At 38.7% G+C, this 27,603-nt stretch overlaps 1 protein-coding gene and 1 long non-coding RNA gene across 2 annotated transcripts in view; both read right to left on the bottom strand.

Moving 5' to 3' along the window:
- Window positions 1-794, bottom strand: part of LOC117794735 (uncharacterized) — a 39,630-nt gene extending 38,836 nt beyond the window's left edge. Inside the window, exon 1 of the long non-coding RNA XR_004618599.2 lies at window positions 133-794. This is a non-coding gene — a long non-coding RNA (uncharacterized lncRNA). The remainder of the gene's footprint in view (window positions 1-132) is intronic.
- Window positions 795-3,334: 2,540 nt separating this feature from the next.
- On the bottom strand, window positions 3,335-9,715 carry LOC114089242 (cyclin-dependent kinase 4 inhibitor B-like). Its single transcript, XM_027931038.2, has 3 exons — window positions 9,590-9,715; window positions 5,820-6,126; window positions 3,335-3,474 (listed from the first exon to the last, which is right to left on the bottom strand). Exons 1-3 carry the CDS (start codon window positions 9,713-9,715, stop codon window positions 3,449-3,451), a joined length of 459 nt encoding a protein of 152 aa, XP_027786839.2. The 3' UTR covers window positions 3,335-3,448.
- Window positions 9,716-27,603: the final 17,888 nt, after the last annotated feature.

Genomic DNA, 27,603 nt, shown 5'->3' on the forward strand with positions numbered 1-27,603 from the left:
ATCTCAAAATTAAAAGAAAAAAGAAAAGAAAGAAAGGAAAGAAGGGAGGGGGGCTGGAGATGCAGCTGAATGATAGGGCGCCTAGGTTCAATCTCCTGTACTGGAGGTGGGGTGACAAGGCTAAATAGGTACCTTCGCGTCTGGCCCGCCACCGAGGTAAATGGGGCAACCGCCTGGGACAAGATAGGACCGAGGCCAAGTTTCCGTCTCTCACACGCCCGGGAGCCAAAAGCTGCAGTAGATCTCGCGGGCTCCAAGGTCGCCACATCCGGGCGCGCGTGGGCCTCACCGCTCTCCGGACGCGCGCTCCCAGGGAAGCTTGAGAATTCTTGGGTCGGAAGTGCCTTTTTTCCGCTTCACAACCCTGGCACCGGCCGGATGGTTCAGAGGAAAGTCCTCGCCAGCAAAGTGCAATCTCATAGGCCCCTCTCCAGCCTCTGGCCCTTGGACAGCGGGTTTAGAGCCCCTCAGTCTTTCCAGTACTCCTCGCACGCTCCCTCCTCCCTCTGATTATTACTGGAGAAAGCCGGTGTGAGTTACTTGGCGTCCGCGGGTGGCTGCGGCCTCCTGCACCCAGCACCGCTAGGACCGGAGACTAGTCCCGGCCTTTCCACTGCAGGTCGCTCCCCGAAGCAGCCTAGCCGGTTGTGCGCTTGCTCAGTGAGCTCGGGAACCTCGCGGGGAGGCTCGGCAGATCTCCACGGAAGGGCCCCGGAGATAACGCCTCCGGGCCCAAGGCTGTGTGGCTTTCAAGTAGGCGCGTGTTCTGTCCCTGAGGTGTACATCACACCACGGAGGAGCCTGCTGGCAAGAAGGAGAATTATTGCGAACTCGCGATCTCTGAAACAGAAGGGAAGGAAGTGAGCGTCTTACAGTTGGTTGGGGGTGGGGAGATGAGAGAAAAATTGGAGAGAGACAATTTATCGCTGAGTACTAGGGTAGTTCAGAGCGCGATGGAAGACAGATACCCAGAAAAAGGCAGCCGGACATGGGCACTGAATAGCAGGCACAGAGGGATATGTGAAGAAAGGAACTTGGCACATCAGAGACATTTGGTGATTCTGCCTTAAAGCAAAAGCAAATTAAAAATTATAGGTGACAGCGAACACCCAGAGAGGGAAGCTCCAAGAGCATTTCCTTCCACTGAAACAGAAAAACAAGCCCCCCCCCCCAAAAAATGTCGAATTGACTTTGCAACCAAGTGGACGCTGAATCCACAAGACGACTTAACGACAGAGCGGTGGGGCCATTATTAGTGACCTTAAAGAAATAAAAAAAGATTATGAGAGAATACAGTATTATGAATAAATGGTATGCCAACAAATTAGACAACCTAGATGAAATTGTGCAGCACTGTAGAAAATGTTGAATTCTCTGAAAGCTAAACATAGAATTATTTGTTGGGCAAGGTGGCAAAGGCCTGTAACCACAGCTACTAGTGAGGCTGAAGTAGGAGAATCAAAAGTTCAAGGCCAGCCTGGGCAACTTAGTGAAATCCAGTTTCAAAATTCTCTCCCCCCCACTCTTCTCTCTCTAAATTGTTTTTTTTTTTTTTTTTTTAATTAAAAGGGCATGGGGTATCACCAGTACACTACAAATAAAATAAAACAAAGCCCCATAGCATTATTTATAACCTTAAAATTCTATTCTTAGTCATTTATGAAAAAGAATTAAAAACATAAATTCAGACACTTGTACACATTCATTGCAGAACTGTTCACAATAGCTCAAAGGTAAATGACTCAAATGTTCATTACCAAATTAATGGATAAACAAATTCCAGTATATTTGTACAATGAGATATGATCCAGCCATTAAAAAGAGAAGAACTGATGCATGTTGAAATGTGGATGATGAATCTTGAAAACATTGTGCTAAGTGAAAGCAGCTAGGCACAAACTGTCACAGCATATATGAGCCCACTTACATGAAATGTCCAGAATAGGTAAATCTGTAGAGACAAAATAAGATTTGCAACTACCAAGGGCAGAGCGAGGATGATTTAATGGGCATGCTAAATGGGATTGCCTTTGGTGATCATGAAGATGTTTAGATGTTTTGAGAAGTAGATAAGAGTGATAGATTGATGGATGAGCAACACTGAATGAATTAAATGGCATTTATGTTTTCTTTTTCTATTTGCTTATTTATTTTATGTTACCTTGTTGCCCAGACTGTCCTTGAACTCCTGATTCTCCTGCCTCAGCTTCCTGAGTAACTGGAATTACAGGCGTGTGCCACCCTACCTGTATATTTTTGAATCATTGATTTTAGGTTATGTGAATTACACCTCAATAAAAATAAATAAATAATAGAGCAATAGTGCTCCAACCTGAGATGAAGCAGTTGCGTGGACAGGAGTATGTCCTGGATATTATTGAAGTCAGAGCCACGTCCCTGTATTACCCTGCTTTGAGGAGAAGCACGAGTTGCCTTTTTTGGTAGAGGTAAGTGGCAATCTGAACTACTCCGCCCTCACCCCCTCTTCTACCCGCTGCCTGCAGGGTTCCATAGCGCAGATGGAAGACCAGCCACGTTAGGACTTCAGAAAGTAGCAGACAAGGGCTCCTAGGCTGGGGTTGAAATTCGACTTGGCTACTGAACGGAATACCCTAAACCTCCTGAGGTTCGCGAAATAAGAGGATCGTAACCGAAGGCCGAGCATACTAGTGTCCAGCAAAATTGTCCCTGGAATTTTCCTTCCTCGTTTTAGCGCATCTCATCTATTCTAAGCCCTGGCTTTTGATTTTTTTTTTTTTTAATCATCTCTGAAATCTGGATGTCTCACAATGCATAGCTGTGTTGTTCTCTAACGGCAGTGTTTATCTGAAACAATGATGAATCTCACAAATTTCTTTGCAATTCAACGAAATTGAAATCAAAATTTCTAGTTATGTATTTTGTGTGCCAATTTGCTGATATCCGTGTCCCCTACCCCTTCTATATCTCTGACGCAGGGCCATAATAGATCCTAAATAAATAGACTGAATAAATGTGAGCGAATGAAAACTTTCTTTAAAAAAAAATAGAGTTCTCTCTGCAATTTGCCAGCTATTTGATCCAAAAAAGGCACGTAGCCCCTTTGAGCTTTCTCAGTTCATTAAATGGCTATAACAACGCCATTTGGGGTAACAACGCGCCTTGTTGGGAAAGAGGAAGTACATACTTAAGTCCTCAGGACCTCGGTACTCATAAAAACTCCAGCCCAATGAAAAGGCAGGATTTTTTTTTTTTTTTTTAAAGAAAATACCTCTTACAATGACATATAAATGTAAACAGAAAGGAAAATTTCGGGCAGAGGGAAGCCAGGTCCACGTAAAAGAAGCAGTTCACGTTTTTTAAAAGCTGTATTTATTAAAAAGTTGGAAATAAGAAAGCAGGGAAAATTTTGGCAAAATGTAGGGCTTTCTTCCAACTTTGTAGATTGAGGCTCTAAGTGTCTCAGACCTCAATGATTCTTTAAGTCGGGGTTACCTGTAAAGGATAAAGAGAAAACTGACATTAGAAACTAGTCGAAGACTTGCTGTCGGTGCCTCCCACCTCTCTCACAGCCCAGACCCGGGATTCTGGCGGTTATGACCAAGTTTCTCAAAATGGCTTCGTCTTCATGTACACCTTCTCCCGATTTTCACCAACCGTGGGCACAGGATCTGCCCAACAGTTCTAAAGCCTGTCATCCCGCGCCACACTCCGGAGCCTGTGAGATCCAGGAGTGCATGGACTTTGGGTCTGCGCGCTCGGCAACGGCTGGGAGAGTATATAACGAACGCCAAGGTCTTGACCCACACACCACTAGGAGCTCGGCGTGAAGATGTCATCTCACTCTTCCTCTTTTGGTTGCAGAGCTAGCCAGCAAGCTCTCGCGACCAAAGGGCAATCCAGTTTCTGAAGTCGCTCGCTCGACAAGGTGAGAAGCTCCGGTTCTATAGCTTCCAGTTCTATAGTTCGGTCCCTACGTCCTTCCCCCAAACCCGTTGATGGCTTCCTATTGTTTCTAGAACTAAATGAACTCTCTTTTATTTTATCTAAAAGATTCCTAACCGATCTAGCTTTTTTGTACATGTCCAGCTCACTAGGTGCGCCAACACTCACACCATCATTCGAGCCCGGAGCGCCGGTCTTTGCACTTGACTGTCTCCCTTGAGTACTTTCTTCTCATCAGGCAGGTTGTCTACTCTAGTCTCTCCTGTTCATTTATTCATTGTAATGGTTTGACAAATGCTAAAATGCTTTTGTCAAAAAAGTCTATTTCCCAGAATGTAAGCTCTGGGAATGTAATCTGTTTGGTATTGATCATATTTGTGTCCCCAGCATCTAGAAGGGGACTGATCATGTGGTAGGATCTTCATTTAAAAATTCCATTCAGGGATAAGGATGTATAGAGTTCGCCTAGAACACTCAAAGACCTGATTTCAATTGCAGGCACACCCAAGAGGGAAAAAAAGGAATTAAGTTGATCTTCCTTATTCATGGGTTCCCTATCTGGATTCAACTAATTCCCTGTGAAAAGTGTGGTTAGGTCTACCATGGTTGCTTGTGTACTGAATATGTGCAGACTTTGGGAGGTGGGGTGTCATTATTCTCTAAACAACATAGTATAAAAATGGTCTACGTATCTAGACTTTAAAAAAAACAGGTGGAGAGTGGAGAGTTACAGCTCCGATTTAGAGGACCTGGTTTACCAGAGTAAGGCCCTGGGTTCCATCCCAGCAATGCAAAATAAATAAAATATATAGGCGGTGTGTGTGTGTGTAAGTTATATGCAAATACCATGGCATTAAAAGGGACACGAACATCGAACATCAGGGATATCGAGGATATGGTATCCATGGAAGTTCCTGGAACAACCCCCTAAGGATATCTAGGATATGTGTATCTGAAGAGGAGGGGTTGAAGAGAATGAGAAGGAATGAGGGACTTAAGGAACCAACAAATGAGGGAGGGAAGAAAGTAAAGAAAGGAAATCATGTTCTTGGGCTAAAAATCTTGGGTTTGGTTTCAAGGGGTTGCCAAATTCATTCGTTTGGTCCAGTTCAACAACCTACTTCCTCTCCTAGGCTCTTCTGCTTTCTTACTCCATGTCGCAGCAACGCTGCGATTGGTCCTCCATCCTACAGTGTTCCCTTACAGTGAAGGGGATAAGTTGGTGGGAAAATAAGTTTTGAGGTTTCAGAAGGGAAGGCAAGGAGGACCGTACCCTTTTTCGTTCCATGAAGTCTCTAAGAAACCGAAAACTTCTCTTTTACAGAGTGCAGATTTCAAGGTCTCCATTCAGTACCCTCAAAATCTTTTAGAGGAGCTCTGGAAAACTCTACCACATAAGGCAGAGAGCCAGATTTGCATGCATAAAAGCAAAAGCACCCGAACTGACAGATCTCCTGATGATGCCTAGCATAAGTGAGTTTGGAACTTGTGTCCCTTCAAAGTAGGTACGCATTGGGGAAAACTGAGACTTGATGAGTGTATGCGACTGACCAGCTAGTTTGGAGAGGAATCCGGATATATTAAACCTCTAGCCTTCTAGTTGACAATGTTAATGCCCAGTAGGCCTCGAGGTACAGGCAGGGTATTTAGGTGGTCAATGAGGAGAGGATTTATGGGATGGGCTTCCATCCCACGCTTGAGTTCATTTCGGGTTACATCTTCTCTACAGTTCCCGCGAGGCAGCTCAATTTCCAGATTGTCTCAAGGTTAGCTGTGTAAGGTGACTCTAGGCGAGACCTCGACTTTGCTCTCCCGGGCCCAACTATCCCTTCTGATAACAGAGCTGAGCTTCAGAGGCTCTCAGGTTCAAGTGCTTGTTGTCCACCTATCCTCACCTGGGGGACCCTCCCCTCCGGCCGTGCAGGCTGGGCTGCCGCTTTCGGTGTCCCCTGCCGCCGCGCGCAGATACTGCGCAACGTCGCGGTGGCCCCGCTCCTCTGCGAGGTCAACCGGAAGGCGACCCCAGACGTCGCGCACATCCAGCCGCGCCCCTGCCAGGTGCAGCGCCACCAGCGTGTCCAGGAAACCCTCCCGGGCCGCGTCGTGCACTGGTCGGGTGAGGGTGGCTGGGTCTGCGCAGTTGGGCTCTGCGCCGTGGAGCAGCAGTAGTCTGGCTACGCGGGTGTTGCCCATCATCATTACCTGGAAGAGGGAGAGAAAGGGAGCGGGCGGGAGAGAAATGATTAGGGCGAGCCTGGGCAATGATATGGGCAGAACTGGTTGGGGGGAAAAACCCTATTTATGAAGCTTCACCCCCACCCCATGCAGTCAAGGGTATAAGCCAGCGGTGTCTAGCTACCCTTCATTTGCTTCTAGTTACCAACTTTCCCCCTCCAATTTTACCCAGTCCACTTTTCAGTACACATCAAACTCCAGTATATTCACCAACCTTTCAGAGAGCCCTAGCCACAAGCAGGACGCTGCCAGAGGCAAAGGCAACAGCAAAAGGGTGAAAGACAAACTGGCTTTACTACAGAATAGTTTCCTGTATTTTCCCTATCATTTAGAGACATTATGCTAGGCTCAAAGACTGCGTAGTTCATTGCTGTATATTCAAGCTCAGATGTGGTAATTATTAAAAAGTGAAAACTTTAAACACACACCCCTTAATTCTTGCAAAACTCTGTTAATCTTATCTTCCCAGAATGTTAAACTTTATTTACTTATTATTTTATTTACTTATTTATGCAGTACTTGGGCTCCAACTCAGATCTTTGCACATGCTAGGCAAGTGCTCTAAACCGAGCTACATCCCCAGTCCACTTTATTTTTCATTTGTAGACAGGCTTCCTTCCCTAAATTGTCTGGGTTGGCCTTTATCTCATTATCTTTGTGTTTCAGATGCCTGCCTTGAGTAGCCGGGATTATAAGTGTATGCCACCACAGAGGTTTAAATGTCAGGTTCTTTAAGTATAAAATAAAAAGGCTTATTCAATTTCCCTAAAATTCCTTCCTGTGGTAAACTGAATAATGCCCCTCTACATAATAATGCTTTCAGAAGGTGTCAGTGTCCTAATCCTTAAAAGCTGTGTTACTTTACAGGGCAAAGTAATGTTACTTTACAGGGCAAAGGGAATTTCCAGATTTTATATTAAGGATCTTGAGGAAAATTATTCTGGATTTTGAATGTGGGCCAAATGAGATCACAAATGCCTTTTCATTGTAGGTGAACACACAGTTCTTTATTTATTTTTTATGTGGTGCTGAGGATTGAACCCAGTGCCTCATACATGTGAGGCAAGCATTTTACCACTGAGCTACAGCCTCAGCAAAAATGTCCTTTCAATAGGGTCAAGATCAATGCAAAGATATAAGCAGGGTAGCAAAGGTAAAAGAAAACACTCAGGGGCCTTGAGCCAAGAACTTGACAGACACTAGAAGCTGGAAAGGGCAAGAAACCCAGATTCTTCCTGATAGCTTCCCCTAAAAGAAAGAAGTCCTGTGGATCCATTTTTGGCTTCTGACCTTCAGAACTACAAAAGGACAATTTCTTATTTGTTTTAGCCATTACATTTGTGGCAACTTGTTATAGTAGCAATAGGAAACAAAAACACTTTCCAATTTTATGATTTGAGGGTTATTGGAAAAAGGAGATGCTGAACTCTTGATTCCTAAATCATCTTAGAATAAAGCCATTTCCAAAAAGGAATTTTAAAATGTTGTCTATAATCACTGCAACCTTGTAATTTGAGTGTTGTATGGTGGGTGGTATGGTAGACAATTCTTTTTAGGATATTCATCATCTGGTTATATTAGCTCAGGGACAGTGACTATCTAAAGAGGAATTGCTTATTTTAGTTATATTCTGTATCAATAAAACACGAATTAATTTTTCTAAATCAGGAAACCATAAAAAATTCTAGCATGGTTACTGGATCTTGTCTTGAAAGAAAGTGAAACTGACTTAGTTTGCAAAAAAAGACAGGAGAAAATGTTATCTAAATTGTACCTACAGAAAGAAAGAAAATACATTGCACTGCATTGTCCATGTATCTGATGAAATCCTTCATCTTGGTCTTAAAACTGGTCTTAATTGTTTCCCACATATTTTATGATATGAAAAGATGAAAAGTGACCCACATTTGAGTATTTAAATCATAATAGCAACCAAAAGCAAAAAGGAAAGAAATATTTGGAGGGTCCCTAAATCCATTTGATAAGAAATTAACTTGAATTTAGTACTTCAAATTTTCTGTAAACTAAGTATTTCTGTATTAAGCAACAATTTGGTTAATTCAAAATCATTTCCCCTTTCTTCCCCCTGCTAAGTAATTGTCAAATATAATTATCCAATTTTCTTTTTCTTTTCTTTTTAAAATTCAATCAAATAAGGACTCTTCTAATATATTCTAGGACTCCAAAGTCAAACTCTAAGCTGCTGGCAAAATTTCAGAGATGTTATTATTCACGAGCACAAATAATTTTTAAAGGATTCACATTTATCTTAAACAATCAACAACCTAAACTCTCTAGACTCAAAATGTCTGCACACTTCAAATTCCAAACAATCTTAAGTTTTAGAGCATTTTGGTTGTATTTGTATATTCATATACTCATGTATTTGTATATTCATATTTTAAAGTGTGTAAAATTTATTATATTTTTCATAGTTTCAGGGAAGGAAGTCATTTGGACAGTTTGTGAAGTTCCAAGTAGTTTCCTTTGTCTTGTTATGCAGGAATATTTTTTTCAATATGCATTTGTTTCATATACATTTTCTTTTTTATAATCAGAAATAACGGTCACCATTTGGAATAAAAACCTGGGTGGTGGCTGCCAGAATTGGTTTTTAGCTTAAAATTTAGGAATTTACTGAAAGCAAAAAGGAAAGAAGAAGAGAGAAAGAAAGCAAAGCAAAGAAAACCCAACAAATCCACTACCCTCCCCCACTAACATAAAACTGGAGCATAAAGGGAAGAAATGAGAATTCTCTCTCAACAATGAGGAATTGAAAACACTATCAGAAATAAATTAAACCATATAAAGAATTTAAATACAGCAAAACAGTACATAACAAAATGGACATCTTAGGCCAGATCACACTAACGTTTATCTTCATATACTTGTCTTTATTTTCTAAGTTCCTACATCAAGCATATATCTCCCTACTCAGTTAAAATAAAACAAACACAAAATGTAGTTGCTTCTGAATAATTTTAGTCGGTATTTATTCCAAATATACGCAGTAGATTTCCAACGAAATACCCCTCAGCAAGGAATACAATTCAGGGTCTGTGTGTTCCAGCAGATCATTTTTAAAATACATTTCTTTAAAACTCGCTTTTATCATAAATGTTTGTAAAATCTGTATCTCAATCTAATACCTCAATCTAATAATATAAGCACCCCACCCCACCCCACCCCATCTTCACAACATTCTGGAGATCCATACTCGTGGGCCTTCCCGTTTCTTCCTGGGCTTCCCGAGCCCCTACGGAATCACCAGGAGGAGGCTGTGATACCTAACCCCAGCTAAAAATTTCCCAGGAAGCGTCACCGTTTCGCTGAAACAAACGAAGAGCTATCTAATTCGGATTCCACTGCCAACACCGTCCGCTGAAGTTGCCCGCCATCCTCCTCTCCCGCTGCAGACCCTCTTACCTACCTGAATCGGGCTCCGACCGTACCGATTCAGGGCATTGGGCGGCGCGCCTGCCTCAAGCAGCGCCCGCACCTCCTGGGCGCGGCCCCGCGCTGCGGCGCTGGCTAGCCAGTCTGCAGAAGACTCCATGCGGCTCGGGCTCTCTAGCTCTCTGGCCTGCTCCCTTCCCCCAGCCTCCGGGGTCTTTCGCTGGCTGCCCGCCCCGCCCAGTGGCGATCTGCCCGCCCCTCCTCTTTCTTCCCCGGAGGCTGGCAGAAAGAGGCCCCCGGACACTGTCTACCGCTGGAGCGGCGTCTTTTCCACTGCAGGAGGGCGCCGTTCACTTGTCTCCCCGGAGGCGCCATTCACTCTGAATACAATGTGACTGTGACACCGGTGAATTCGCCGTTTCCTGGGGCTAGCCACAGGGCACCGGCCAAAAGGGGTCCTAGCCTAGAGCCCTAGGAAGCGGTGGGAGAAAAGCTCCCTGGTTCGCTTCCCCACCTGCTTCCCTTGCTGCGCTCAGGTCGTCCCTCCTAACTGCTGCGTCTTCCGGCCGCCCGAAAGAGGCGCACGTGGGTTTCTGAGCTAGTTCACCCGGGTAAGACTACATTTCCCTCCCGTTTCCTTCTTCCTCAATGTAATACCCTACCATTAGAAAATCTAGGAGGGATTCTTTACTGCCAAAACCCCAGTAATGTCATAGGCAAAGATTGCTTCATTTTTAACCCATTAAGTTCCAAGTTTTCAATTTTATAAACATTTCAATGAAATTGTCACAGGCGCATTAAAATAGATTGGAAATGATAATCTAGCGCTTATGTGTTGCAATCATTACACTATAATTATATTATATTCAAGTTTTTATAGGTATCCCACATCTGGGATGATGGGGGGGGGGGGTTAATCAGAAGAAATGCCAAAGCCACCCCCTTCTGCTGGCAAGAGCTTCACTAAGGACAGTAATGGCAGGACTATAAGACTTTCCTTTGTTTTAGATGACACACTTACCCCCACATACACACACCACCGCCGCCTGTCTGTTCAAACCCATGACTTTCTTTCGCGGTAGATCCACGCTGAGCTGGGATACCAGAAATTCCAGCTCAAAGCATTCATTTTGGAGAGTTCGCATACCCTCCAGCCTACCAATCCGCTCCCCAATTTAAAACGGATATTTGGGTGAGGGTGTTTTTCACACTTGCGCAAGGCTTGGTATAGGGGCTGGCTTTTAAAACATGAGGTCTATTTAACGCCCGATGAGGAAGAAATCTGCCTGTTAGCAATTAGGGAAATAGAGAAGTGGGGGAGGGAGTCATTGGGAGAACCGAGTTGGTGCTTAAAAAGTGATTCTTCCCAGACCCCAGAAAACTGCCTGGCGTTTTAGCGGCAAAGTTACACCGTGATTCAGAAACCAGGCTCATATGCTGTCCCGGGGGACCACTCCTGGGTCTCCTTCCAGCTTCCCACACTTCTCTTCCTACTGAAAATACCTTCACTTTTTCTTAGACATAAAAAGAGTGGCTAAGAGTAGTCCTGCTTTATAGAGACGTTGTGAGTTTAAATGAATTGTTATATATATTAGGAACAATGCCACACATCCTAAACTAATTGGTATGAACTATAAAATTATCTATTTGAAGGATCCACTTACAATCTTGTGAGGCACAGAGAAGAAAATGCGTTGGATCAAGAGTAGATCAAGAAGACTTTAATCACTGAAATTTTGGCTCCCCTCTGCCATTCTTATATAATACAATGTATGTAACAATGAAAAGTTAAACAGAACTAAAGAGTATAACAAGCAAAAGGAAATACAATAAGTTTACATTGTATAATATATATTTTTTAAAAATTAGATTGCTCAGCCTTAGATGCTGATGTCCTAAGCATATGTTTAATCTATTATATTGAATAACCCAGCTCTATATACAAGTTGTTTCAGTCCCTGGTTGACTTCACTTGCCACCCAGAATACCTTGTAGTTTTGGTTGCTGTTGTATTAGCAAAACATGTAGCTTTAAAATAATAGCAAATAAAATGTTGATTGTATGTAAATGTGTTTTTAAAACCCACAACACACTACTGTGCCATCTGTTTTCCCTCAGGCATTTCTCAATTATCTGGGTGGCAATGGTGTGAAAATTTTGAACTGTGGATAAAGAACATAAAAATGTTGAGTTTAAGGTATTTTATGATAGGGGAGGAGGAAGTAGTAGTTGTGTTGATGAAAGGGAGGGCACACATTTCCCTTGTAATATCAGAATATCAGGTTTAGACCAATATCAGAATTCATTTCCATCACTACAGTAATGGTTCTTTATCTTGGGGTAAGTGGAAAGAGTAGGCTCCTTCTAGAATCTGTTGAAGGCTACAGGTCCTCTCCTCAAAAGAGAAAAAATATGTAATGATTTTTGAAAATGTGTGTTCATTTGCACATGTATTTCTGAACAAAACTCAGGGAACTCAGGGATTGCTCTGCAATTCGATTATCGATTCCTACCAGGAACTCTTTTAGCTCTCATGCAACATATTAGGCTGCTGGTGAAGGAAAAAAATAAGGGATGGAACCACATAAAAACATCCTTTGTGGAAATGGAGAATATCATGCTAAGCGAAATAAGCCAGACCCAGAAACTCAAAGGTTCAATGTTTTCTTTCATATGTGAAAGCTAGAGTAAAAAAAAAAAAAAAAGAAAGAAAAGAAAAGAAAAAGAAAGAAGAATGGAAGGATAGGACATCATAAAGATACAGGGAAGAGCAGAGGTATAGAAGAAGGAGATTGAGAAACAGAGTGGAGGAATGGGAAAGGGGCGGCAATGCAGAATGAATTCTTAAAAAATCATGTTATGTGCATGTATACATATACCACAGGGAATTTCACCATTATGTATAAGTAAAAAGAATCAATCAAATATAAATGATGAGCTAAAAGAAGCCTAGCAGAGTAAAGAGAATGAGAGAATGAAAGGAGAACAGGAGGGAAAAGGGGGAGGGTAGAGTTTTCAAAATATTATGGCATTAGGTATAGACATTTTGTTCTGGAAGTTGACCCCATTATCTATGCTAAGTCTTTTATGAATAGTTAATAATAGCATGAAAACTCTTCCATTTCTTAAAAATCTACCACACTCCTAATTTACTCAACTCTCTTAGCTCAGACTGGAGTTCAATCCCCAGATGAACTAAAATATAAAGCCCAACATCCAGGTATCCCTTAAATTTACATCCCTTAAATTTCACGTGTAAAATGGGACCATAATATAGTTTGTGGGTTCATAAAATAAGATAATGCTCATCAAAGAGCCTTATGAAATTCTATTTTGTTTATTATTGTTAGTATTCACATACTTGCTTTTCTTCTTCTGTGAGAAGGTCATGGCCTTTTTTTTTTTTTTAAGATCTGTGATGCATTTGCAGTTTTGAACATCTATACTATGAAATTCTGATGTCTTTGAAGAAAAGAAGAGTACCACCTGTTAATTCATCCAATAAATTCAAAGGCTAAGAGTGAGGTATAGAGGGGCAGACCAAAGGAATGGGCTCTAGAGTTGGACTACCTGGTTCTAATCCGGACTTTTCCTACATATCCACTTTCTAACTTTGAACCAAGTTACTTAATAGTCTCTGGGCCTCAGCTTTCTCATTTGTCTGGTTAGGGTAATAAAAAGTATATGTCCCACACAAGATTGTTTAATAGAAAAAGGAAGCAGAGGATGGCACAAGAAAATGCAGGGGAAGCAAACCTCCTGGATGCTGAGAGCCGACTGCAGCCTTGGAGGAAGGTATGCAGGAAGATAAAGACAGAAAACAAAGAGAAAGATGTTCCAGGTAGAGGTGAGAGCATGTGCATGGGCATAGAGGTTTAGGAAAACTGAAAGTAATTCGCTGGCATGCTAAGAAACTGTAAAAATCAACTTCTGGATGAGGAGCCTGAAACTCTCTGACAGCTCAGAGAGTCAGAAGGAAACCCAGGCAAGGCAGTGGGACATTATATGTGGACTACACTTTCCAATTTGGCTGTGATTATCCAAGACTATGTACAAACAGGTCTGTGTTAATAAGGGAAAATAGTCTGGCATGATGCATTCTTATCACTGATACTTCAGATCTGTGCTGTCATGAATAAATGTGTGTGTATGTGTGTGTGCGTGAGTGTGTGTGCATGTGTGTGTATAATTTATTTATTCATTTAAAGGTCTGGAAAGGATCCCATAATGAAGAAGAGTTCCTTGGAAAATAACTTATTAGGGCAAGATATACATGCTGTAATGAAGCTTCTAGGCACAGCTGTGTTGAGCCTGCCTAGATAGGCTCTAGGGTAAGATACTGGGTTCTGTGGAGAATTATTCAAAGATAATAGAAATGGAAGAATAATCCCATGTGCCCTTTAGTTTAGAAAAACAATAATGTAAGAAAACAAGGGTCTCCAGTGAAACTACCATGTATTTTGTTACCTTGAAAGTGACACTTTTTTTTTTCTCCCAATGTCCTCTTCTGCAAGTGGACATAACAAAAACTGTGCCTTAAAGATGGTTGTTTGATTACAGCAAGAAGAATGTTCCTTAGGGTGTCCCTGAGTAAGAATTATGAGCACTGAGTGTCCAATCTTGAGTGATGAGACTATTTTAAATGGAAAAAAAAAAGCACTTTCTAAATTGAAAAGTGGCAAGGAATCTGTTTATTTTCTGCAAGGAGAAAAGATAGCTTTAGTATGAAAGGGATATCTCTGAGAACATAGAGCAGACTCCTGAACAGGTTTGCTATAAAAGAACAATGTATGTGTCCCTTGAAGGAGATCTCTAGAAGTTCCAAGATGGAGGATATTTCCTTCTTCCTCTTACTGTTCTTTATTTAATTGAATTCAGTGTAGCACAATTATTGAAAATAATAACTTGCTATGAGTAAGGCACTCTTTTAAGTTCTCTATTCTCTCTTCTTTTTCAGAATGGTCATACAATTTATTTTCCTGCTCTAGCAGGACCATAGCAAGGAGCACAAAACTCTAAATGCCTTAATTTATTACAGACTTGATGCATAATTATAGGTAAGTCATAATTTTTCACTCTTCAGTTTCTAAGTGTTAATTGGGCATAGAATCTACAGTATCTACTAGCCTGGTGTGGTGGTACATAACTGTTATCCCTACAGCTTGGGAAGTTGAGACAGAATGATTATAAATTCAAGGCCAGCCTGGAAAGCTTAGCAAAACTCTGTCTCAAAATAAAGTAAAAGGGATTGTGGATGTAGCTCAGTGGTATAGTATTTGCCTAACATTTGTGATATACTGGGTTCAATTTCTAGTACTAAAAAAAAAACAAAACAAAAAAACCCCTGTAGTTCCTATCATCATTTTACCAAGATAATTTTGAGGAAAACTTAGAAGTGTATTATATGATATAAACCAGATGCCTTTTTAAAATTTGTGTACAAAACAAATGTGATTTTAAGATCTATGTAAATATTCCACTATTAAAAATATCTTCAGAGTGGACTCATATGAGAAATCTCTATAGCTCATGAGAATAATCACTCCCTAACAACTATTCTATGTACTTTTTTATTACAGAAATTGAGAAATTTCATATAATGAATTACTTATATCTATTTGTAGCTATTTGACCAACTGAAAAAACTAAATTAAGACAGTGAGTATGCATGTATGTACATATGTATATGTGTGTGTGTTGTTTATGTGTACTAATATTTATAAATAATCTCATCCTGCGGAAGAAAATAAATAACAAGACATATAATTAGATGCAAATCAGACAGACTGAAATACAGTCAATAAGAAATTCATTCAAAGTTGCCAGTAAAATCTTTATGATTATTATTTAGTAAATCCCAACGATGTGACAAGCATTAAGCAGTTTTACATATATGATTTCTAATTCCACAACTGTCCCATGGGATAGAAAGTATTATCCTTCCTTCATAAAGCAGGAAAAAAAAAAAAAAGAAGAAGAAGAAGCCAAGACTGCAACAATGCACAAGAAGATAGAGTTCAAACACAAGGTAAGATTTCCAGTTCTAAGAGGTCCACACTCTCCTTTGTGGTATGTTTCCCTGTTGACTAATTTGTACTGTACATGGTGTACAGTAGGTAGTGCTTCCTTTTCCTTGAGGACTGTACTCTTAACCAGGTTGCAAAAGCTGAACCAAGGTAATAGGGTCTCTACTACTTTAGGAATTATGATACTTCTATTGTAGTCTTCAGTGGTAATATTTAATGTTAGAAACTTGGATCTCCAAGAGCCCTCAAAGTCACTTAATCGAATTCTCTCATTTTTTAATGTTTTTTCCTGATTATAGCTCACATGTTTTTTAAAAAATTGAGGTATGAGCTGCATAAATAAAATTTAAAATACACTATGGAGAAGTAATAGCTATTAACTTTTTTGATGGGGGGGGGAGGATACTGAGGATTGTATCTAGGGGCACTCTACCACTGAGCAGCAACCCCTACCCCTTTTTATTTTTTATTTTGAAACAGAGTCGCCCAGACAGGGCTCTAAATTGTGATCCTCTTGCTTCAGCCTCTGGAGTTGCTGGTATTACAGATGTGCTCCACTCTGCCCAGCAACTGTTAGCATTTTGAGACATTTTCTTCCTATCTTTTTCTTTGCTCAATCTTGACCTTGCAAATATTGTACTATAATATTGAAAGCAACTTTTCCTTTCACTTATTGCTAGAGCATTTTCCAAACTTCTCCAAGACCACTACATAAATACTAGCCAAAAGCTCTATTACTGAGTTACATCCCCAGCCCTAGACATGACTCTTGACCTAATATTGCAAAACTGCTTTTCAAAGAGCCATCCCTTTGATTTACAGCCAACTAAATGGAGGGTGATACACTGCCATGGTTGCAGTGTATCAACCATGAATGTTTTTGGCAGATCTTGAACTTGGATCCCCTCTCTGTATTCTTCCTGTGGCCTTACTACTGACTTTGACTTGGAGGGATATGGGTGTTGGGAATGCCATGCACATCTTTAATCACGGTTATGGTTTGGAAGTGAGGTGACCCCCAAAAGCTCATGTGAGATAATATGAGAAGGTTTGGAGGATAAATGATTGGGTTATAGCCTTAACCTAATCCGTGAATTAATCCCTGATGATATTAACTGAGTGGTAATTGGAGGGAGGTGGGGTGTGGCTAGAGGAAGTAGTTTATAGGGGGCATAGCTATGGGGTATATATTTTGTATCTGGTGAGTGGGGTCTCTCTCTCTGTTTCCTGATCAACATGTCAGCTGCTTTCCTCTGCCACACTCTTCTGCCATGATGTTCTGCCTCACTTTGATCCCTGAGGAATGGAGCCAGCCTTCTATGGACTAAAACCTCTGAAACCATGAGCCCTCAAATAAACTTTTCTTTCTCTACAGTTGTTCTCATTGGGTCCTCTAGTCACAGAAGCTAGAAAGCTGACTAAAACAATCACAACTGTAAGGGGTACACAAGTATAGTGCAAGGAATTGGGATGATTCCAGTCAGAGAACTAACCCCTCACTTGTCAGCACTGTGAGCTTAAATAAATTATGTAAACTTTCTGGGCCTTGGTTTCCTCACATCAGGTTCAAATAAATTTTGTAAAGTTTCTGAGTTCTGTTTCTTTTTTTTTTTTTTAAGCATTCGATCATTTTATTACCATTTGGATCATCTGTATATTCAAGAAGAGCAGGATTGTGACAGTGAAAAATTGTCATTAAGAAGAAAAAAGAAGATGTGCTATAACATGAGCAGTTCAGAGACTGCATTTTCTTGAGAAGTTAGAGATTTTAAAATGCAACTTTTAAAATATTAAATTTTATGTGACAAATAGTACTTGACAAATGCAGGCTTTTTTGAGTACTTAAGATGCAAAGTAAGAACTATTCTGAAATCTTCCTGTAAACACTAAATGTTCTTTGTGAAGTTATTCAAAGTAAAAAGAAAAGCCACAGTTCTCATGAGTAGAGAGCTGAACATTCAATATTATTCAATTAACAACTATAAAATATATTTGACCTTATAGACCTAATGTTAACTCATGGAAGGATATGTAGAGTATTAGGGTAAAAATATACCCTAATATTTAAAGCAATTTCAATTAATTGGTTTGTTTTAACCAATTTTCATGGTTTTATGTTTCAACTCATATTTCAAAGAGAACATCACATGAAATCTCCCCCAAGTTTGCTGTTTTAACTGAAAATAAGTTTAAGAATTATTGATTCTGAATTTTGCAACTAGTTATTTTTATGCATGCCTATTTTAGAATTGGGTCATAACTAACAAACATTAATGAATAGATTTAATAATTAAAACTTTTGCATGAATGTTTCTCAGTTATAAAGGTGATCATATATTAAGTGAAAGCAAAAATTCTGAGGATATTTTACAGATCCTCCATTTTGTAGTCTAGGACATTTTCTTTTTTAATTTTTTATTGTTGGTTGTTCGAGTTCTGTTTCTTTACCTCACACTAAGTAAGGAAGACACAAAGTATTTCACGAGGTTATTATGGGTAATAAATAACATCAGGTATATAAAAATACGAGTACACAGTAGACTTTCAATAAATGGAACTTCTTGTTGAGAGTTCATAAGAAATTTACTAACATGTTATTTGTGTAGACCATCAAAGTCAATTTCCTCTTGGGTAATCTTCATGCATTACTATGCATTTTGGCAAGTGTTTGTAGGTTCAACAAAGAAACTCCTTTTCAAAGATGTAATTCTCCCTCCTTTGAATTCTGACCTTCTGAAAACAGCATCTTTATGACAAAGCTGCCTGTGTTATAACAAAAGAAATTTTTAAAAAACATTAAATTATAGGAAGCAACTCTGTAGTGTAACATTATGTTCAATGTTTTCTCCCCATTAATTGGCACCAACTGCCACTCTTTGGAGTGCTTTTCAGGTAGAAGATGAAGAAATTGGACAAAAGTGAACAATTGAAAGTTTACTTCTTTAAGCCTTTATTGCCAACCTCCCTCTCTCTTCTTTGATGGTGTAGATTTTCCGTAAAAAATGTGTTACCTTTTCAATTACCAACTGAGAAAAGGAATACAATTTAGCATATTTTGTCTCTTGGCATTCCTATTTCTAAATAACTTCTTCAAAGTTTTATTAAATTATTAAAAAAATTAAAGGTTACCTTCCAGACAATGTGACTAATTTGAGGATGACTTTAATGTCCTTGTTCCTCTTCCCTCCACCCTCCCACAACACACTTTTTTATACTAAAGAGCTTTTAGACAATTGTTCTGGCCAAAACTATACTGCAGATATTCCAATGGTGATGACCATTCTGAAGAAATCAGGAATCCAATTGCTTTAGTGCTCCCTTCAAAAATTATTATTCTGGATTACTGAAATTTTTTAATATATTGAAGACAGGTTAATAAGTTTTATTTTTGTTTTTAAAATTAGCTTGATTTCCTATCTTAGGAAATAGATATTTATGAATAATGTCAAATATCTATTTAAGTATTAATTCGAATCACACCCAAAGGCCTTTGTATTCTGCCTCTGTACAGGTATGGATCAGAAATTTACACTGACTTTATGCAACACCTTAAAATGTATAAGGGATTTGTATTTTTAAATATTTTTATTATGATGTATATGTTCTTTAAAATTAGTTCAGGAATTGTGAGCTATTTTGAATAATTGATGAAGGTTTTCACTGTAAAAGTAAACCAATGTACTTAAAAAAAGTTTAGATATACACAACAGTAGAATATATTTTAACATATTATACATACATACAATATAACTTATGCTAATTAGGATCCCATTCTTGTGGCTGTTCATGATGTGGAGTTTCTCTAAACATGTGTTCATATATGAACATAGGGAAATTATGTCTGATTTATTCTGTCTTTCCTAATCTCATTCCTCCAACCTTCCCTTTCATTCCCCTTTGTCTAATTCAATAAACTTCTATCCACGCTCCCCCCTCTCCAGCCCATGTACTTTCTTTTTTTTTAATATTTATTTTTTTAGTTTTAGGTAGACATAATATCTTTATTTTACATTAATGTGGTGCTGAGGATTGAACCCAGTGCCTCGTGCATGCCAGGTGAGCGCTCTACCACTGAGCCACAACCCCAGTCCCCCCATGTACTTTCTTAACAGCATGATTTAGTTAGGCACTTTAACAATGACTGACAGATATGTATATTTTGAAAGCTTACAATGATCTATATATATACTATTTAGTTCTTAATTACATAAATATGGTAGGTGTCTGGGATTTACAGATGAGATAATAGAAGCACTGAGAGTTTCTAGCACTAGTCCTGGAACCAGAATAGCTAGCAAAGAAAATGGATGATCACAGATTATGTGAATGTCCAAAAAATGATTTTTCTACTGCATGCATCAAGTGGTCCTATTTCTATACTGGGGCAGTTTTCCCCTTCATTAATTTTAAATCAAAGTAGAAAAAAGTAATTTATAATTATAAGATGTTTCAATTAATTTTAGAATATTCAATGAATTTTGGAGGTCACAAAGACTTCAGTTATTATTATATTGCCTTATTTTTCAGAACTTTTTCATTCACTCAATATTTCCTGGTAAATATGTAGTTGATATTGAATATGAAAGGCTCAAGGGGGTTAAACAACTCACAGAACAGCAACTAACTAGAGGAGATGGAACTGAAACCATGTATATATGAAATCATGTGTAAATATATATGTATATATACACACACACACATATACACACATATCTATGTATTTATATATATATTCCCAGAGATAACCAAATATATATGCACACATACCTGATACTGTAATAATTAAATTAGATAATGAAAGTTGAAATACTCTGTGACTATAATAATTATTTTTAAATTACAATAATTACAATAATTATTTTTAAAGGGAAAGAGAACTTGACCACACAACATTTGGAAGAAAACTTTTGGAAGAAAGTTTCAATAGCTTCTTTTTTAAACTCAAATGTTACATGAAATATATTCAACTTCAACTATTCAGAATGTAAACTGCATGAAGTAAAATTCAAAGTGTTTCATGTTATATGGGCATTTAATTATTACAAAGTTAAAAGAGAACACTTTTTTTCTACAGAGTAGAAAATATTTTTAATTTAGGGGAGTCACTGTTATGCAGATGGCTGCTGTTTCCTTAAATTGGGTGAAAGAGTTAAACAATTGCTGAGTCAGATGACCTGGCAGCCTGAGAAAGTCAGAGAAAGAAAATGGTGGCACTCGAGAAAAGAAAGCAAAAACATAAGCCTTTTCCTAATATATCACCCAAAGTTATTGGTGTAATATTAGATATTTGGTAGCTTGAAAGCAGAAAAACTATGATTATACTTTGGAAGGCATCATATTTTAGGTTTTCTTATAAAAGTACAATATTTTAAAGCTTAAATTATTCATCTGTTTTCCCCCTTGTCAGTGTGCTTTTACAGAGACACAAAGACCCATCATTTTTTCCATGAATGCTTTATTCTGTTATGGTGACATTTTACTACAAGCTTGTCTTAATCTTAAATAAACAAAATTTAACCTATGGAACACATCTTCTCTTTTTTTTTTTTTTGTACATTATTTTAGGTTTTTATGTTTATTACAAGTCTGATTTAGATAACAAAATAAGATTAAAAAAAAAAACACCCTTATTGTTATTTACATGTCAGGAGTGGTGGAGAGAGAGAAAGAAAGAGAGGGAGAACAGAAAACAGGGAACAAGATTCATTCTTCCTGTGCAAACAGAAGTATATATAATATTTTAAAAATATATTATAAATGACCTATGTGAAACTTTTATGTCTGGGGCTGTGAATTTAAAAGACCAATATATTCTGTTGTCCTTCCTCCCAGTTCTGATTGAAAAAATTAACTGTCATCTAAGACACAATATTTTCCATTTCAAATGGACTACTTAATAACAGAGGTTTCTCCTTCATTTGGCAAAATAGTTTCTTTTTTTATTATTCAGACTCTCCTTCCTGGGATGGAAAATTTAACTCACTGCCTCTAGAATTTAAAATCTTACCTACAAGCCTGGACCTCAATTTAAAAATAAACAAGCAACAATAAATTTTAGAAAAGGTAATGTTGGATATTTTTCAAATTGTGTTTCAGTGGGCAACGTATGACAGAATCCTCAGGTGTTAATTTAAAATTCAAGTTCCTGTTCCAAAAGCAAATCTGTGGAATTAAATTTTCTGTGAGTTAGCCCTTGAAATATGTATTTTAACAGTAGTCCAAGTAATGATGCTGCTGATAACCTTTGCCATACTTTTTTTGGCTTCTTCTTACTTAAATATTTCAATTAAGAAAATAAAGACATTTTATTTTGGTCTTTGGTATTGTAATGGAACCCCCAAAATCTCACACTCACTAAGCAAGTACTCAGCTGCATCCTCAGCCCTGCCCTTTCTATTTTGAGATATGGGGGTCTCCCTAAGTTAACCTGGCTGGCCTCCAACTTGTGATCTTCCTGCCTCAGCTTCCAGAGTAGTTGGTTAAAGGCCTGCACCATCACACCCAACATGACCTTTTCTTTATGTTACTCAGATTGTACACCTACATTAATTTTATTTTGCTTAAGAGATTACGTATCTTTGTTCACATAATCTGAATCTCTACAAAACCTTTCTCCCTTAATTCTCCCTATTAGCTTCATAATCATTTAAATAATTTGATATTTTGTTCTGAACGTGAAGAAGAAAACAGAATCTGTTGAAAAAAAATTCAAAAGTCCTTTGTGATCAAATGTTTTAATAAACAAAGCCAATGTGTTTCTAATAATATAAAAATGAACTTGCTAGGGTTTTTGTTTTTGTATCAGGGATTGAACCCAGGGGCGCTTTACCACTTCGCTACATCCCAGCCCTTTTTATTTTTAATTTTGATAATGGTCTCACTAAGTTATTGTTGAGGCTGTCCTGGAACTTTTTATCTTCCAGCCTCAGCCTCCTGTGTCTCTGGGATTACAACTGTGTGCCATCACGCCCAGCTTGGTGGGTATTTTCTAGAGAGACTGGAACATTTTTTTAAAACTTCCTTCCCTTACTGAACAAAAACTTAAATTTATTCTCAAGGTTTTTATCCATTGGTTGGTTTGTTGTCATAGAAGTGGGTGTTGTTTTAATAGCTACACCCACCCCCATTATAATCAGTGATTCTCCACGCCCCCTGCCCCCCGGATTGAACCAGGGTGCTCTATCTGTGAGGTACATCCCTTTTTTATTTTGAAAAAGGATCTCGCTAAATTGCGGAGACTGACCTCGAATTTGTGATCCTCCTGCCTCAGGCCCAGACTCACTGGGATCACAGGCGTGCGCCACCGCGCCCTGCGAGGATTTCTTTTGATGCTTTAACTGAGGGCGAATTTTGCAATAAAAAGGTGATTTTTTTTTTTAAAGTTGAGAGACACCCTCACTGGAAATACTATTGGGCCACTCACCACATCATCCTGCACATCCAACAGAAAAGCAGAGAGTGGACGAGTGAGGCCTTTCAACACTCTTGGGTTCCATGCTGAAAGAACCGTTGGCCACTGAGTCTTGGAAGTACTCTTTACCGGAGATTCCCTTAGTGAACATGCCTCAGTCCCCACTCACCCCTTTTAAAAAAAGTGCGGATGGGGGCTCGCTAGTTCCAAACTGGGGAGGTGCCTTCTGTGGTACCCCGCCTCCCTCGCGAACCCTCTGGGCGCACTCGCGAATCCTCTGGGCGCACGCAGACCACGACCGCCCCATCTCCTCCCCTGCCCAGCGAAGCCCCCTCCTGCTCCACGACTAACCTCTGACAGCAGCTATTGTTATTCGTAACACATCTTACTTGCTTAAACTGGGGAGAGGCAGGGCCCAGGTAAGGCTAAAAATGAAAGGGGTGCGTGTTTGGAGCGCGGCGGTAAGTAGATCAAGACTCTGAACTCTTGCAGGTGGTCCTGCCCCTGCTGCCAGTTAAATCTCTGGCATCAGAAGTGTCTTAAGAATTGAGAGGGTCGGAAGGTATGGGTCTAGGAGGGTGGTCTGAGCTGTGGGACCAGAGAAGCAGAGTTGAGGGCTCATCTCCTGTATCCCCAGTTTAGCCCCGCCCGGCGAACGTGAGTGCTGGGTTGGGTGGGGCGTGAAGAGCTGAGTGAGGGATCGCAAGGGGAGCAAGAGGGCTGTGACCACTGCCCAACACCCAAGAACCTTGGCAAAAACAGGTAGAGAGCTGCCGCTTTATACTACACAGGCCTCTCACCCCTTCCCCTCAAATAGTCACCTTCAAACACATCCTACTTTCACAACTCAGTTCGCTTTTCTCCCTTTTCACCCATCTAATGCTAATTAAGCTCTTAGTTGTGTACAATTTTTTTTTGCAATGTCAAAAGCTTTGAAAATAATGTATATTTACTAATGATGACCCACTTTGGAAAATTCAAAAGTATAACGAAGGAGTTAAATATCATCCAAATCCTCCCCATCCTGAGGAAACCATGATAAATATAAGGAGAGACAGAAGAAAAAGGAGGAGGAGGAGGAGAAGGAGAAAAAGGGGGAAGGGGGAAGGAGGAAGGGGGAGGGGGAAAATAAGGGGGAGGGGCAAAAAGTAATAATTATTTGAATCTTTTAAAACGCTTCAACATAATCGTTATATATTCAATTAAAAATTATGCAAAACACAATTCTCTAATATTCAAGACGTGTAATTTAACACCTTATTGCCAGAATTTTAGGCATTTTTCAGTTTCTCGCAGCTATCTGTCCATCTGTGTTGATGTTTTTCTTTTCCCCTTTTATACAATCTGGAAATTGAACTTCCCCTGCCTTTTTTATAGTACTGGGCCTTGCACATGCTAGGAAAACTTTTTCTTATTTTAATTTTTTGAGAAAAGATCTTGCTGGGGCTGGGGATGTGGCTCAAGCGGTAGCGCGCTTGCCTGGCATGAGTGCGGCCCCGGGTTCGATCCTCAGCACCACATACAAAGATGTTGTGTCTGCCGATAACTAAAAAATAAATATTAAAAAATTCTCTCTCTCCCTCTCTCCCCCCCCCCCTCTCTCTCTCTCTCTCTCTCTTAAAAGAGAGAGAGAGAGAGAAAAGATCTTGCTAAGTGGCCCAGGATAGTCTTGAACTTGCCATTCTCTTGCTTTAGCCTCTGCAGTAGCTGGGAATAGCGGGGATTACAAGAGCCCACAGGCCACTGTGTTGATCTTTATTTGAATCTTTCTTTCCTTAGATAATGCCTAGATAAAGAATAGCTGGATGAAAGTGTGAGTACTTTTAAAGCTCTTGGTACTACTATAATGTATTATTATTATTATTATTAGCCTGTGAAGTATTTAAGGAAGGCATTAATCTTATCAGGTGACAGAGGCAATATTAATGATTAAGTATGTCAGAGTCCAAATTTAGAGAAAAACTCATTTTCAATATTATAATTTTGTATTTAGAAAATAAAGCAATATCTATGTTTGCATAATTTAAACTTCAGAAATACAGCACACAAAAAAAACTTGTTTATCAGGTTGGGTTTTTCAGCTGATAGAGTGTCTAGGATGTTATACTCTGGAGCTTCAGTTTCAGTTTGGCCCAGCATGTCTTTTTTTTTTTTGTACAGGGGATTGAACTCTGGGGCACTCAACTACTGAGCCACATCCCCCAACCCTATTTTGTATTTTATTTCGGGTCTCACTGAGTTGCTTAGCGCCTTGCTTTTACTGAGGCTGGCTTTGAACTCTCCATCCTCCTGCCTCAGCCTCCGGAGCCACTGGAATTACAGGCAGACACCACCACACCCAGCTCCAGCGTCTTAATATGGAGGGAGTAAGTGAGATTTTTATGTTTCTCAAAAAGGACTGAAATTTTGTTTTGGTGTGCTTGGGACTGAGCCTAGGGCCTCAAGCATGCTAGGCAAACACTTCACCAGCACTTATTATTTTATTTTGTGACAGGTTATGGCTTGTTCCCAGGCTGGCTTTAAACTTGTGATCCTCCTGCCTCAGTCTCCCCAGTCACTGTGATTACAGACATACATGCACCAGCATATTGGGCTGTCTAGAAGTTTTATAAGAGAAAAAGCTAGGCCAAATGGTCAATTTTGCAATAAAAAAGTATTTTTTTCTCAGATAATTTGTATCATTTTACTAACCGGATTTATTCTAATGTTAGGAAAACGGCTGAGCTTAACTCCATCACAGGAGTTACTAGTCATGAACTAGCATGCAATAGCAGGCCTGTAAAATAAGGAAATAGACAGCAGTAGACAATAGTATTTCTATCTTAGAATGACAATAGATGTTTTAAATTCAAGAGTCCTCAAAGAAATAAAATGAACATGAAGTTTAAGTTTCTAAAAGAGCTATTGTTCATTTAGAACGCAATACCAATTAGAATTATGTACATGGGATAGTAATGGTTAATGCACAGTGTTTGCCATGAGAGGACTCCATGTTGTTAAAAACAAAAACACTCTGAGACTTCCTTAATAGCTCTGCAAAAAAATATTTAACTTCATAATAAAAATATGACAATTTTGTAAACACATCAAAGTAGAAGTAACAAATCAGTATTGTAATTCATCAGATATAGGTAGATAAGAAACTAGTTATGTAGACAGTAGTGTGTATGTTGCTATGGATCCAACTCAGGGTCTCCTGCATGCGAAGTATTTGCTATAACTGAGTTACATTCCTGTCCAATGTGAAATTTTATGACACACATTTCCAGTCATATATAAATAAAATAATGAACATATTTGCAAATAATTTAAAATTATGTTAAAGTAATGGCACCTTACATATTTTATTGATATTAAATAATCATGCAAGTAATTTTTATCAACTTGTACCTCTCAAGGAATTATGAGTCTCAACATAATTAGCACCATATATATTCCTAAATCAATATAACTCTAGGTGAAATATTTAACTACATATCACTTATAATTAATACTGTAGATGTTTATATTATGTGTATAATTTCACATAGAAAATTGAAAAATTATGCATTTTTTCAAGATGATAAGCCATGTGCTCTATCATCAGATATTTGCTGAAAGCTGGGCCTTTCACAGTGAACGAATGCCTAAGCACCATTACACATAGTTCCTGAAAACTGGTTTATACCTAAATATCCAGAAATAAATGGTTACTTTCAACAAACGTATTTTTCTATTTTGTACTACAGATATACTATACAATGAATATTTTCTCTAATTTAAAGTAGCCAAATATGTTTTATATTTCTAAAATAGAAATGCATTATTAGAGAATTACAAATATTAGTAGTTTTGCTATTTTCTAATTATAGATTTCTAGAATCATCCTAATAATTTAAATAAAATAATTTTATAGAGTAATATTAACTAGAGTAATAAAACAAGTTTTTTAAGAGAATAATACTAACAACTATATTCAAACTTAATAGCAGTGGCTAAACATTTGCTGATACAGCAAAAAAAAAAAAAAAAAAAAAAAAAAAAAACACCATTGGGGGAAAAAAAAAATCAGAATCTTGTGAATGTTTTAAAATCACCTAAAATTCAAATCTAGCAAGAAGCTGTGAGAATTTTTATAAGCTCCTTCTACTGATTTTAAAAAGTTAACTTTTATAGTAGTATGAAATAAAATATAAAGTGCACTTTTACTATAAATTGTAGATTTTTTTGCTGATTAGAAAAAAAAATCCTGATAGTTTAAACAGTTTTTCAGTTCCGTGTCAAAAAGACATGGCAATTAAAAAAAATTCCCCCCTCCACCAGCCTTTGCCTTTTGGAGCTATGTATTTCCGGGGAAGAGATGCCACGAGGAAGGTCACAAAAATAAAAGCTCACTAAATTAATTTTAGATTTTACCTCCGAGTTCTAATTAAGGTTTTGCATACTACAACTATATATTCAATTTTCCTGGTCATAGGAAATTACACCGGCTGAATAAAAGATTTATCCCATGTGAGGACGCAACTTCCATAGCTTCTATTTTTCAAGAAGTAGGCCTCATTGTATAATTCTGTTAATTGTGGTCTGACATGATTAAAAAACGTATTTGTGATTCCCCAGGGACACCACTGT

Source organism: Marmota flaviventris, chromosome 13 (genome assembly GCF_047511675.1).
Source record: "Marmota flaviventris isolate mMarFla1 chromosome 13, mMarFla1.hap1, whole genome shotgun sequence".
Classification (NCBI taxonomy): domain Eukaryota; kingdom Metazoa; phylum Chordata; class Mammalia; order Rodentia; family Sciuridae; genus Marmota; species Marmota flaviventris.

Bases quoted from the DNA above. Each gene is read 5' to 3' on its own strand.
- LOC114089242 (XM_027931038.2), bottom strand. From the start codon at position 9,715: ATGGAGTCTTCTGCAGACTGGCTAGCCAGCGCCGCAGCGCGGGGCCGC. The intron at 6,127-9,589 runs GTAGGTAAGAGG...TCCCTCTTCCAG, and splicing joins ACGGTCGGAGCCCGATTCAG to GTAATGATGATGGGCAACAC. The intron at 3,475-5,819 runs GTGAGGATAGGT...TATCCTTTACAG, and splicing joins CGGAGGGGAGGGTCCCCCAG to GTAACCCCGACTTAAAGAAT.